The sequence below is a fragment of the Triplophysa dalaica genome, chromosome 17 (genome assembly GCF_015846415.1).
Source record: "Triplophysa dalaica isolate WHDGS20190420 chromosome 17, ASM1584641v1, whole genome shotgun sequence".
NCBI lineage: Eukaryota > Metazoa > Chordata > Actinopteri > Cypriniformes > Nemacheilidae > Triplophysa > Triplophysa dalaica.
The window spans coordinates 22,682,966-22,695,343 of record NC_079558.1 but is presented as its reverse complement, the minus strand read 5'-3'; the positions used below and the strand labels follow the sequence as shown (position 1 = coordinate 22,695,343).

At 40.6% G+C, this 12,378-nt stretch overlaps 2 protein-coding genes across 4 annotated transcripts; one reads left to right on the top strand and one right to left on the bottom strand.

The window, feature by feature from the left end:
• Window positions 1-18: 18 nt before the first annotated feature.
• Window positions 19-4,758, bottom strand: lrit1b (leucine-rich repeat, immunoglobulin-like and transmembrane domains 1b). Of its 3 annotated transcripts, none has more exons than XM_056770760.1 (4): window positions 4,648-4,758; window positions 2,264-2,724; window positions 1,861-2,166; window positions 19-1,635 (listed from the first exon to the last, which is right to left on the bottom strand). In XM_056770760.1, the coding sequence occupies exons 2-4, from the start codon at window positions 2,505-2,507 to the stop codon at window positions 578-580; spliced, it is 1,608 nt and encodes a 535-aa protein (XP_056626738.1). In that variant the 5' UTR covers window positions 2,508-2,724; window positions 4,648-4,758; the 3' UTR covers window positions 19-577. The 3 variants fall into 3 exon arrangements, with proteins under 3 accessions (XP_056626738.1, XP_056626736.1, XP_056626737.1); XM_056770758.1 differs by lacking the exon at window positions 4,648-4,758 and adding an exon at window positions 3,009-3,628; XM_056770759.1 differs by lacking the exon at window positions 4,648-4,758 and adding an exon at window positions 3,009-3,628 and having other exon boundaries at window positions 1,870-2,166.
• rgrb (retinal G protein coupled receptor b) lies at window positions 4,091-6,808 on the top strand. The gene is made up of 7 exons (XM_056770763.1): window positions 4,091-4,507; window positions 4,662-4,818; window positions 5,284-5,405; window positions 5,590-5,749; window positions 5,947-6,064; window positions 6,213-6,326; window positions 6,483-6,808. The coding sequence occupies exons 1-7, from the start codon at window positions 4,432-4,434 to the stop codon at window positions 6,609-6,611; spliced, it is 876 nt and encodes a 291-aa protein (XP_056626741.1). The 5' UTR covers window positions 4,091-4,431; the 3' UTR covers window positions 6,612-6,808.
• The last annotated feature ends 5,570 nt before the right edge of the window (window positions 6,809-12,378 follow it).

Below are 12,378 nucleotides of genomic sequence, written 5' to 3'. Positions count from 1 at the left end.
AGAGTGGTAGAAACCCAAACACTTTGTTTTTCAGAAAAACTAGGACTGGAATCAAAGTGCATTTCCATATCCATAACTCAACAAAGGCAGATGAAGCGTTCAGGAACAAAAGACCATATGAAAAAAACACCATTTTACTGGCCATAACAGCAATATATTACACACGCCTTTACTGTACTCAATAAGATGATAGATTATAAATACTGTTTCAGTGTTAATGTGGGGAAACCTCTATACATCAAATGAAAGGAAGAATTAAAAACCACAAACATCACAAATCTGTCTAGTAATGCAGACGATCTAGAAGTCCATATTCTCCTGGTGTTGACACCGCTTCCGTTGGGCCTTTAGAGAGAGATGGGTTTCACATAGAGTAGACAGATGCCCCAAAATATAAAATATTGTCAAAGTATTAATGAATGAGGACGGAAAGACATTTTGTCCTTGAGCTTGAACTCAAACGGTTTGTACCCTGTCAGAGCAGAGAAAGGAAGGCGATATGTATTTATGTATCCAAACGCAAACTAAAAGTCTCCTTTAGCCCATGCCAAGAGTGCGCTACAGACACAAAATGCTGTCAGCAGAAGTATTCGTTGGGTTGACCCTCAGTCCTGGCCGTGGCCTCCGAATCCACGCTGGACCGAGCAGACAGCAAGCGGTTGGATTCGTCCGGGTTGAGTCTGGTCAGGTACTCTCCCTCCAGTCCTTTAGCTTTGGTGCCCGGAGAAAGAGTTTCGAACGTCACATATGAATCTTGAATGTCTTTGGACTTTCTGCCCAGCAGCTTCTGTAGCCTCCTCTTCAGCGCCCCGCAGCACACGATGAGCGTCAAGGGAACTGCGATGACGCAAGCCACCGTGATCACCACCACATTTATGAGCTTCTGAGTACCGCTGGCACTAGCGGCTTCATCCGTGGAAAAAATCACACATTGCTCCTTCTTGGGAATGAGACCTTTCACGCACACACAAGCTATGTACTTGGTTTTAGGCACCAGCCCTTGGATGGTGACGCGATTCTTTCCTGGCCCGACATTAATACGGCGCATGTCTCGCTCGCCAAACACGGCATAGAGGACGCTGAACGATGTGGTGTTGGTGGCGGAAGGCGCTCGCCAGTTCAGCGACACGGCGTGGTCCGTGTCGCCAATCACTTTCACCGAGCGGACCACTCTGCGCTCGGGACCCTGCTGAAGAGAGGACGCATTAGCTTCCAGGTTGCTCAGCACATCTTTCTCCACCTCAGCCGAGCTGTTGTCGGGCAAAGGGACGGCGGCGGGGGGTGCATCTGAAGAATCTTCAGAGATGCTGTAGCTCTCGATCTTGATGGCAGCTGTGGCTTTCGGTCCATTCAAGGGTTGGATGATAGGCACGGCCGCTGGCGTCGGGGCTGGCGGCACATATCTGGCGATGAGCTTCTCTTGATACGCCGCACGGCCGCTGCTCTTCTTGCTGTGGGGTTTCTTGGCAACTTCATCAATCTGCCACGTGTCCGAAATTACGAGCGAGATGATGGCATCTGCGCTCCCAACCAAGTTGGTTGCTTTGCAGACATATTTTCCAGAATCTCGGTATGAAACAGCAGGAACACTGAGAATGGACCACATGATGCCCTCTTTAGAGATTTCCTGTTGAACTGTAAGACAACCAAACACTGTAACACATCTGTCCAAACACATACAGTATGTTTGCTCTACATTGACAACATTTACATGGTGCTTTCAAGCTAACCATCTTATAGCATTTGTGTTTCCTGGGATTTGAACCCACAACCTTTTGAGGTGCTTACGCAGATCTCTACCACTGAGCCACAGGGACTCTCACTAGGCAAGCAAGAGATGAGCTGAAAGGAATTTCTTACCAAACTTACCGCTGGCATTCATGGGTTTGCCGTCGGCTCGGGACCAGGACAGCTCCGGGATGGGCACTCCGATGGTCCCACAGCGCAACAGGACATTGTTGCCAATAGAGCTCCGGACCCTGGCGACGGCCGTGTGGACACGGGGAGATTGACACTTGCGGAGCTCCGCGTCAGAGAATAGAACTCCAGACAGGCCCTCTGGCTCGGCGCAGCGCAAACGCGTATCGATGAACGCCACCGAAGACTTCTGGAACTGAACCAAATCAAAAAGACGACAGTCACACCGCCAGGGGTTGTCATGGAGACCTGGGCAAAGAACAGATCATTCCGAAACTGCGTCGAAGCAGGGATTCTTTGAATCGTTTTACATTATGATTTGTTAAAAGTAAAAACAAACTCTCACCTAAAATCATTTTGGAATTCTCTGCGTCTTGAGGGGGTTTTACAGAGAACCACGAAGAAAGAACTTCTGCCGGGACGGTGGCCAGATTGTTGCTGGACAGATCCAGATACGTTAAGTTCTTTATGTAAAACGTCGCCTCCACTGGGATGCTGTTTATCTTGTTGTTGTGCAAATCCAGAAGCCGAAGGTTGGGCGTGTCCATCAGACATTCCCATGGAAAGGAAATGAGAAGATTGCCATCCATGCGTAACTCATCCAAAGCATAAAGTCCATGAAAGCTCCCCTCGCTGAGGGAGGAGAGAGAGTTGAAGGATATCCAGAGGTACTCCAGGCTGTTGAGGTAGTGAAAGGTGTCAGCGGTGACCTGGCTGATGGCGGTTTTCTCGATGCGCAGTTTGGAGGTGTCCGAGGGAAAGTTCTTGGGGACGTCAGTGAGCTCTGGGTCATTGCACAGGACGCTCCTAAAAGAACAGATCATTACATCACTTTGATGTTTGAACATATCAAGTAAGAGTATGAGGAAAATCAACATTCAAAAATTACCATCATTCTTATGCTTCTCACAATATCCATTACATGATGTTAGGAAAATCTTTCCTTTTATTTCTTTGCCTGTATAATTACTGATTCGGTGCCCATAAACATCAGGGAAGAATCAAATGCTCACACTAGATAATCCAACAAACTAAAACAAGTGAAAGTCGGCCGTTTGTCTGTGTGAAACAATAACAGATGTGAATCTTACCTTGATTTGGAACCGTCACTCAGTTTGTGGTAGAAGCAGCTACATTGAGGAGGACAGGTGCTACAGAGCAACGGCAGGCAACACAACAGCAATCCAGAGATGAAAAACACACAGGTGGACATCTTCTATTCTACTGTAGTGTGCTGCACTAACTGAACTAATGCTGTTATCTGCAGCACATCTCTCACAAACACTGTCTCTGTCAGCCTCTGCTCTCAATCCCCAGATAAAAAGGATTAAAGGAGCAGATTAGAGGGAGGACTTGGTGTATTTTCATTTACACGATTATTCCTTCCTGGACGCTCATAGGCGGTCTGCTTATCTTTTGTATAAACACAGAATAGACTCTTCTTTCTTCATTGGAGAGTTAATTTTAGACCCGGGATTGGGCAAGAGGGTTAGAATGAATAGAATCTTATACGTGAATGGGTTTGATTTACTTTTTAACAAATGTGTCGGGTCAACCTCACGCGAAAGGCAATGTGAATCAGACTTAGCTTGGCTTCGCTTTGTACTTTCCATTTAAAAAATGTTTTTCACAAAATGTGTACAAATGCTGTTATGGTAAGCTTAAGGCTCAGTATTTCATTACATTGAAATCCATATAATATGGACTGGTGAATTTTATTGCTTTGCTCCCATTTATATCAAATCTTTACTTGCCATTCCCTAACTCCCAGTTATTCTGAGAATAAGGGTATGATGAAGTTGTTGAGATAATCATTGAGGTATGTACATACATTATTTCCCTACAGCGTTAGGATGCAATGCCAAGAGTTACTTTCCAAATGAACCTTTTTATTTAGCAACTTTCGAGAATGACAGCAGGTTTACAAACATCTTACTCACACACACACAACATGCACGCACGCGCTCTCTCACTTTCCTTGTAACAACTCAACTCAACCCAACTTTATTTATATAGCGCTTTTTACAATTTTCATTGTTACAAAGCAGCTGTACATGAGACACATTGAATACAAGTATGAATTCTAACATGAACGCGCGAACCTTTATGTATTTTTATATTTTCAAATAAGCATCCATCGTTTATATATCACTTTAAACCGTTTGACCGCTGGCCGATACTCTCAATGTTTTTCTTTCCTTGCAACACGAACGTGCTCGCACACACACAAACACACACAAACACACACACACTATCCACCTTTTGAACTTGAACTCTGTGACGTCACCTCTTGAGTTTCACTCCCTGTATTCAATTTGTTTCCAAGATGATTTGGTGAAGGATTAAACTGCGCAGTTTGGACGCATTATTGATGCGAATGAGAAACTTAATGGTATTACAACATTCCTGCGGGGATTTCAGAGGTGTATAATCTTCAACAACATCATCATATAAGTTGAAGTTTCAGTGCTGCAGTCTCACATGCACACAGAGTGATAAATATATCGTTTAGAAATGTCTTCGTACTCGTTACCGGAGGGATTCAGTGAGTTTGATATGTTCGCTTTCGGCTCCGCGCTGCTGGTCGGAGGTCAGTGATCTCTTATCAATGAATTTCGTTTTGTGAAACTTTTCCTTTATTAGAGTTTGTCAGATATATAACGTTACTTTAGCATGCTTGTGCCTTAAGGGTCCTTGTAACAGTGTTTTGTATGTGTAAGTGATTCTTACCGTTTTTCTTTCAGGTCTTCTTGGCTTCTTCTTGAACTTGATTTCAGTCGTGGCGTTCCTGAGGGTCCGAGAGATGAGAACACCCAGTAACTTCTTCATCTTCAATCTGGCTTTGGCTGATATGAGTCTCAACATTAATGGTCTGGTGGCCGCTTACGCCAGTTATCTGAGGTAAACCATCATTTCAACATGTAACCTTATAATTATAGATCATGTCCAGGAGGGAGAATCAGAGGGGCGTAAGTGATATTTGGGGGGACATGGGGATCACACGAAGGCCTTCGATGAGCTCTTCCTACTGCGAAAATGACACAAATGACATCATCATTTCAATCTTGATGGATGTAAGAGTGTACTTTTTACATTTGTTCAGAAGAAAACATTTTTTTTAAATAAATATGTTATAACAAAACCAAAAAATGTTTTCTTCTGAACAAATGTAAAAAGTACACTCTTTACAATAAACGATTGAAATCAATACACAAAGTCAGATCTAACTATGGTATTTTTGGCTCTTCTGTAAAGTTGATGATGAAATATCACTTATAACCCTCTGTTTCACCCATCGAGCCATAAAAAAAAAATATTTTATAAACATCAATATATCTTTTTTCAATTTCTATGAACTTTGTGAAGATACTGGCCGTTTGGATCGGAGGGATGTCAGATGCACGGCTTTCAGGGGATGATCTCAATTCTAGCTGCTATCAGTTTTCTCGGTGCTGTTGCCTGGGACAGATACCACCAGTACTGTACGAGTGAGTCCACAGTCTAAGATCCAATCCATCTTACATCAATGACCCATGCACAGCACACACACACACGTCTCGTAACATCACACCCATTTACACAAGTGTCACATTCAGTTGTGTAACTCGTCTTTCTAGAGATTTGACCTGATCATCTCTTCAGTTTCATGAGTTACTCGGGTTGTTTTTCCAGAGCAGAAGATGTTCTGGAGCACATCCGTGACCATCAGCACCATCATCTGGATCCTGGCCGTGTTCTGGGCTGCTCTACCGCTGCCTATGATTGGCTGGGGAGTGTTTGACTTTGAGCCAATGAGAACATGCTGTACACTGGACTACACTAAAGGAGACAGGTACTCACGTCACAGTAAAAGTGCTGAAATCTTGTACTATGATTGTATCTGGTAAGTCACATAGACAGCCTAATACTTAATTCAAGGTTGGTCATGTGACATTTACCATATAGCCCAACATCTCATTCCTTGTGACTTTAGGTCGAGGGATCCAGACCAATGTCTCTCAGTTGTATTTGTTCTTTCCTCATCTGCAGGAGTTTCATCACCTACATGCTGACCATCACTGTGCTCTATTTAGCTTTTCCTGTTCTCATTCTGCAATCTTCCTACAGTGCCATCTATGCACATTTCAAAAAGATTCATCACTTTAAGGTACCGACCCACTTTATATGTTTCCTGCATTCAAAGTTTCAGAAGTTAGAAATTGTTGTCCAGTGCTGCATTCTGACACAACAGCATTTTGTGTGCGCTTGTGTCGATGTCTTCCTGACTGTTAATGGAATGGTTGTGTTTCCTCTAGTTTAATACAGGTGTACCTCTGAAGGTGCTTCTGTTGTGCTGGGGTCCTTATGTCCTGATGTGCATGTACGCCTGCTTTGAGAATGTGACTCTCATTTCGCCAAAGCTCAGAATGGTGAGACCGCAACCAATCATCAATCAAACCCTGTTGCTTTGAATCTGTCTAACCCATCACCATCTGCAGTCCCCTGACTGTATGAACTCAGTTCCGTCGTGTTTTTCCATCAGCAGGTCGTGTAACTGTCAACTCATCTTATTGTATGTTTTCTAGGTGCTTCCGGTCCTGGCAAAAACGGCTCCGATCTTTCACGCCGTGCTGTACTCATACGGTAATGAGTTCTACAGAGGAGGAATTTGGCAGTTTCTCACAGGGCAGAAATCTGCAGACAAGAAGAAATAAAAAGGTTTCAGCAGTTTATTTTGACACATTAAACCACATGATGTATTCAGATCAAACGTTTACACACTGTTACTGTAACTACAGTGCCTTTTGTGACTCCATATGTCCCGTTTTATTGACGACTGTGACGTTTACATTTGAAGGGTAATGTGACCGATGAGAGAAATTGTACAAATAAAGGCAAGACTTTCAAGACATTCCGATTCACTCACTATTTCTGTTATGTTATTATCATCCTATATCTGTTGACTAATACATCTTTAAGGGTTTGTGTATGAATCTAATCTACTGAGATCAAATCTTGGCAGTGGTAAACAAAAGACCATTTGACTGTTAATCCTCAGAATACACGCTGGGGCTGATGGGTTAGAATGACATAGCACAGTGTTGTTTAAGTACAACAAGATGTTTTCAATATGAGCTCACTGGAGGGTTTATTCGCTCATGAGAATTAGAAAAACCATTGGAGTTGTTGGAGTCCACGTGAGGTCTGAAGGTGACTGTTCTCTACAGTGCTTGAGGGTCGTTTTCTTTCATAAGAACAATCAGACTCTAACCCTTGACTATAAAAAATGGATAAATATTTGACGAAGAGAAAAAATGCTTATTGTCTCCTAATTCTTTTAATAAAGGCCCTGTTGTTGTGTGGGTTTGTAATCTTCAGTAATTCCTCGGCAGCAGGAACTGCTCTCAGATCAGCAGATTCAGGTTTAATAGGATCAGAGTTGCCCGTCTCAGACCCGGTGACCCTGCGCTCTCTGGTAAATGTCCAAAGGTCTAATCTCTGGCATTAATTCTGTTCTTTGTGTGCTTGTTGGAAGTTTCTTCACTTGTTCAGATGAAACTTTTCCTAATTTTAAACATAACATCCTGTTGTCCAGCTGAACAACCAAACGGCTGGCTTTGGTGTTTCTTTCAGTTTGGGGGTCACATGCGTTTAATAAAGTCTTTAATCAAGCTTTTTAAAATCAGTTTTAACACTATCCTCAAGAAGAGCATCACTGGTGGTCACAGCTGATTTCTATTTATGTTTTTTAAGGTGTCATTGACCTCGTGAGTGAGATTACCCTCTTAACTCTCTACTCTGAAGCGACAATTGAAATAAACATGCAGCACAAAGACTCCAGAGAAACCTTCACATCACGCTACAGCTCTAGATTTGTTTGCAATGCTCTTGAACAACGCGTTTCTAACAAAACATTCCCAGTATAAAATATAATCTGCTAGCTGTTCATGATCATGTGTACAGCTCCAGTAAAGAACAAAACTTATATTTACATTCATCCAGAGCGATTTACAAATAGCCTAAAGGAGCTTTTAGTTTTTGCAAATAAAATTCTGTTAATTCTACCCCTGTTTCCTGATCCCAGAATACAATCTACATTCATAAGGAATAGAGTTATTATTACATTTACATTTAGTCATTTGGCAGACGCTTTTATCCAAATCAACTTACAGTGCACTTATTACAGGGACAATCCCCCTGGAGCAACATGGAGTAAAGTGTCTTGCTCAAGGACACACTGGTGGTGGATGCTGGGATCAAACCAGCAACCTTTGATTTACCAGTTCAGTGGTTTAACCCACTAGACCACCATCTCACACTATTTGTAATGTGTACAAATAAGAATAATATATACGTATTCTGTTTAATTCTAGTAAAGATAAATAAAGTATGTAGCATAAAAATCAGATTATATTTTTCTATATATTTTTAAATAGAAGAAAAGGGTAAACATATCGAAAATATAGAATACAAGGTATTTTATGTAATATAGAAGAATGACAAATAGCCTATATGTCAAATTTCAACTTGAAATGAGATGGACAGGCATCAGAAATACCTCAACGAAGACGAAGCTATTTAACGTAGGCCTTGTACTTACTGAAAACGAAAACGTAGAAAAAAAGGATGCAGTACATGATTTAGAGACTATATGAGACATTCGAACAAGGGAAGCGACTGCAACAGTTGAGGCACTTAAAGGTTCAGTGTGACATTTGTAATAGATATTGAGAGAAATGCAATATAATATACATAACTATATGTTCAGATGTGTAGAAAAGACCTTACAGAATGAAGCACTATGTTTTATTACCTTAGAATGAGCTATTATCCTCATACATTGCAGGTCCCTCACATGCCATTGGTCATGTTTTGTACGCATCTGTAGTGCTTGGAAAGGGAGGAGGGGTGTGAGCCGTTAATTACAAGTCGCGTCCTCAGCACTAGATGCCACTAGATTTCACAGACTGGTCCTTTAAATCAAAATGTTATACAGGTGCATTACTCAGTCCACCTACTATGTTGGAGTATCAATCACATACTCTGTCAGTTTAAATCTAGACTAAAGACACATCTTTTTAATCTTGCACACACTACACTACCATAATATAAATCCTGTGAGGGATTAGGCAGCATTAGTTATATCAACCGGAGCCAGTAACACTTCCAATAACAACTGATACATGTTGCATCAAAGTCAGCCGGTCTTGTTTCATTGTTCTGAGGTCACCGCAGCGAGATGGATGGAGTTCATGCCCAGACCTGACAAGAGCTGGATAAATAAGGACGTGTATGACTTGACATGTCTTCACTACAAAATTTCAGGTGCTTTTAGATTATAAATGATAATCTTAAATCGAAATACTGTTTGTTGTGTCTCACTGTTGAGTTTGTGCAGAGGCTGCAGCATTGCCAGAGGGGAACTGGAACCCCCTGGTCAGGCCTGGTTTCTCTCTGAGGATTTTTTTTTCTCCAATGGAGTTTTGGGTTCCTCTCCACCGAACCACCGCATCCAAGAAAACCAAACAGATAAGAACAGTAAACTCAAAATAATCCATTTTGAATAACTTAATTTACTCCCTAAGCATTACATTACATTTACATTTAGTCATTTAGCAGACCCTTTTATCCAAAGCCACTTACAGAGAGTTCTTTACCAATGTAAAGACTTCAGATCAATCAACTGAGATTTGAAATGAGTCGGTTTTCCTCCTAAGCAAATGATATGGAGGGCATTCTGCACATTGACCTCTTAAAATCCCTAATTTAAAAAAACTCTTTAAACAACAGAATCCTAAACATTTATAAGCCTCCACCCATTAAAATCTTGACATAAAAACATAAAAGAACACTTTTTTTTTAGATGTAATTACATTATTTAGTCCAAACAATGCATGCTGGGAGTTGCTCTGACGATATAATTCTCTTTTTTGAGTAAAGTGACTTCTTATTTCAAAGTTTTACTGTAGATAAATGAACATTTAAACGTTTTGAGTACAGTTCACTCATTTTAAGGACTAGATTATGCTGTTCGGGTAGACAGCATGGACAAAAAGACAAGAGGCAGAGGTGGAGGGGGCAGAGTTGAAGGTGCTGCAATTTTCATTGGGAGTGACAAGAACAGATAGTATTAGAAATGAGTTTATTCGAGCGACTGCACATGTAGCATGTTTTGGAGACAAGGCTACATTGAGATGGTTGGTCACGTGCAGAGGAGGGACATGGGTTTATCAGTAGAAGAATGCTGAGGATGGAGCTACCAGGCAGGAGGAAAAGAGGAAGGCCAAGTAGGTTTATTAATGTGGTGAAAGACATGCAGGTGGTCGGTTTGAAAGAGGCAGATGGAGAAGAAGCTGGAATGGAGACAGGTGATCCGCTGTGGTGACCCTAATGGAAGCAGCAGAAAGAAAAAGAAGAAGTACAGTAACATGTTGTATGAATCAAAAGAGGGCCAATTACGTTCATTCCACTTTCTTGAGAATGTGTGTGAATCAAACAGAACAATGTTGGTGTAATGAGGTTCAATAAAAGGAAGGAAGGAAGCGGGAACCGGAAGACATTTAAATATAGCTTTAATAAAATAAACAAACAAAAACACTAAGGTAAAATGCCGGCAGCCACCTCATGTTCGACCGCCAGCCAAAAGAACATACATACAAACTTAAAAATGTTCGGACCCGGTCCACTCTCGTCAGCAGTCCCGTCGTTCGTCCTCTTATGCTCCCAATCTCCACCGTGAGATATCCAGGACCGGTGTGCACACAGCTGATTCAAACTATCAATCAAGCCACCGGCCCCGCCTCACGGCTCTCGTCACGTCTTCCTAACCACAGTTGGCTTTCCTGAGTCAAAACAATAATGTCATATGACCTGAGCTGGACTCTGTTGAACACAAACACACAATGATCTTTCACAACACACACACACACATTAATGGACAGGAGACAGAAGATCAAAGATTTGTTACTGTGATATACCTCATGATGTCTGGTCGTCATGGTTACTATCCCATCTTTAGGTATCTGAATATTCAGGGTATCTCATAAACTGCTGTGGACCAATGGAAAAAGCTTGACTCTTAAGTGAACACTGACAGAAATCTTTAGGATTTTCATGAATTCATTGAGGGTTTGATCGGCTGTGACTTTTTCAGTCCTATCATCATTTTCTGACAGACACTGACATCTAGCGACAAATGCTAGTAACGCACCAGGGTCCATATTTCTTCAGATAGCCCCTTACGAAAATAAACCAATTGTTTTACTATAAATGAATGATATGAATCAAACAAAAAATGAATAGTGTTGAAAAGGGGTAACCACAAACAAAGCATGTTTTGCTACAATAATCACAGGTGACAATCATAGTATTTGTAGTAAAACATAAGACCACACACGTTGTACAAAGATTTCTCGGGAAAAAAAGACTACTTAAAGAGTTCACTTTCAAAAAATAACATATTATTATTATTATTATTAAATAAACATATTTTTTATTGGGCATTTCAATTCATATAAATCAAACTGCAGTTGAGTTGTTTTGATTTAATGATAAGCCCAAAAATAGCCTACAGCTAACTTACACAATAAAACATGATAACATGATAACATGATAAAACATGAATTTAAAAAAGAAATGCAAATAAACTATTGGAAAACGTTGGTAAATTATGGCCAGGTAAAAAGAAAAAAGATCACAGGATTAGGGTTGTAATTACGTCATCATTTTGATGTGAATGTGCTTGGAGTTGTGTGAACAAACACGCACATTATAAATAAAGCATGAGCCTTTAAAAAAAAAGTTTTTTTGAGACCATATAATCACAGTTTTACTACATGCACAGTAGAAAATGCGGTAACATTTTACATTAAGGTACTCCTTTAGGAACCATTTATTATTGCGTTCATTTATGATGAATAAGTCATTTACAAATGCATTATGATGAAGCAGTTATAACTTCATGAATATAAAGGGGATTAAATATCTAAATATCTGCCAAATAGTGAGCAGCTATAAGAAAAACAACACAACACCCTACAGTGTCCCGTCTGACATCATATATTGCAAACAACATCAAGATAATTATGAATCTGCTTTTGAGTCAAATAAATAGCTTTCCTGTAGCTCAGTGGTAAGAGCATTGTGTTAACAACGCAAGGTTGTGGGTTTAATCCCAGGGGATTGCATATACCTATGAAAAATGTATAGGATAAAGCAATGTTAGTCGCTTTGGATGAAAGCGTCTGATAAATGTACATGTAAATACATTCATTAAACTCTTTTAGCATGTGAGTTAAAAATGGCTCACTATTTGGCAGATATTTTGTTAGAATCCCTCTTTTTATTCATGAAGTTATAACTGCTTCATAATGCATTTGTAAATGATTTAATAATCATTATTGAACACATTTATAAATGCTTTATAAAGGGTACCTTAATGTAAAGTGTTACCGAAAATGCTTATTATAATTCTGTGTGCCA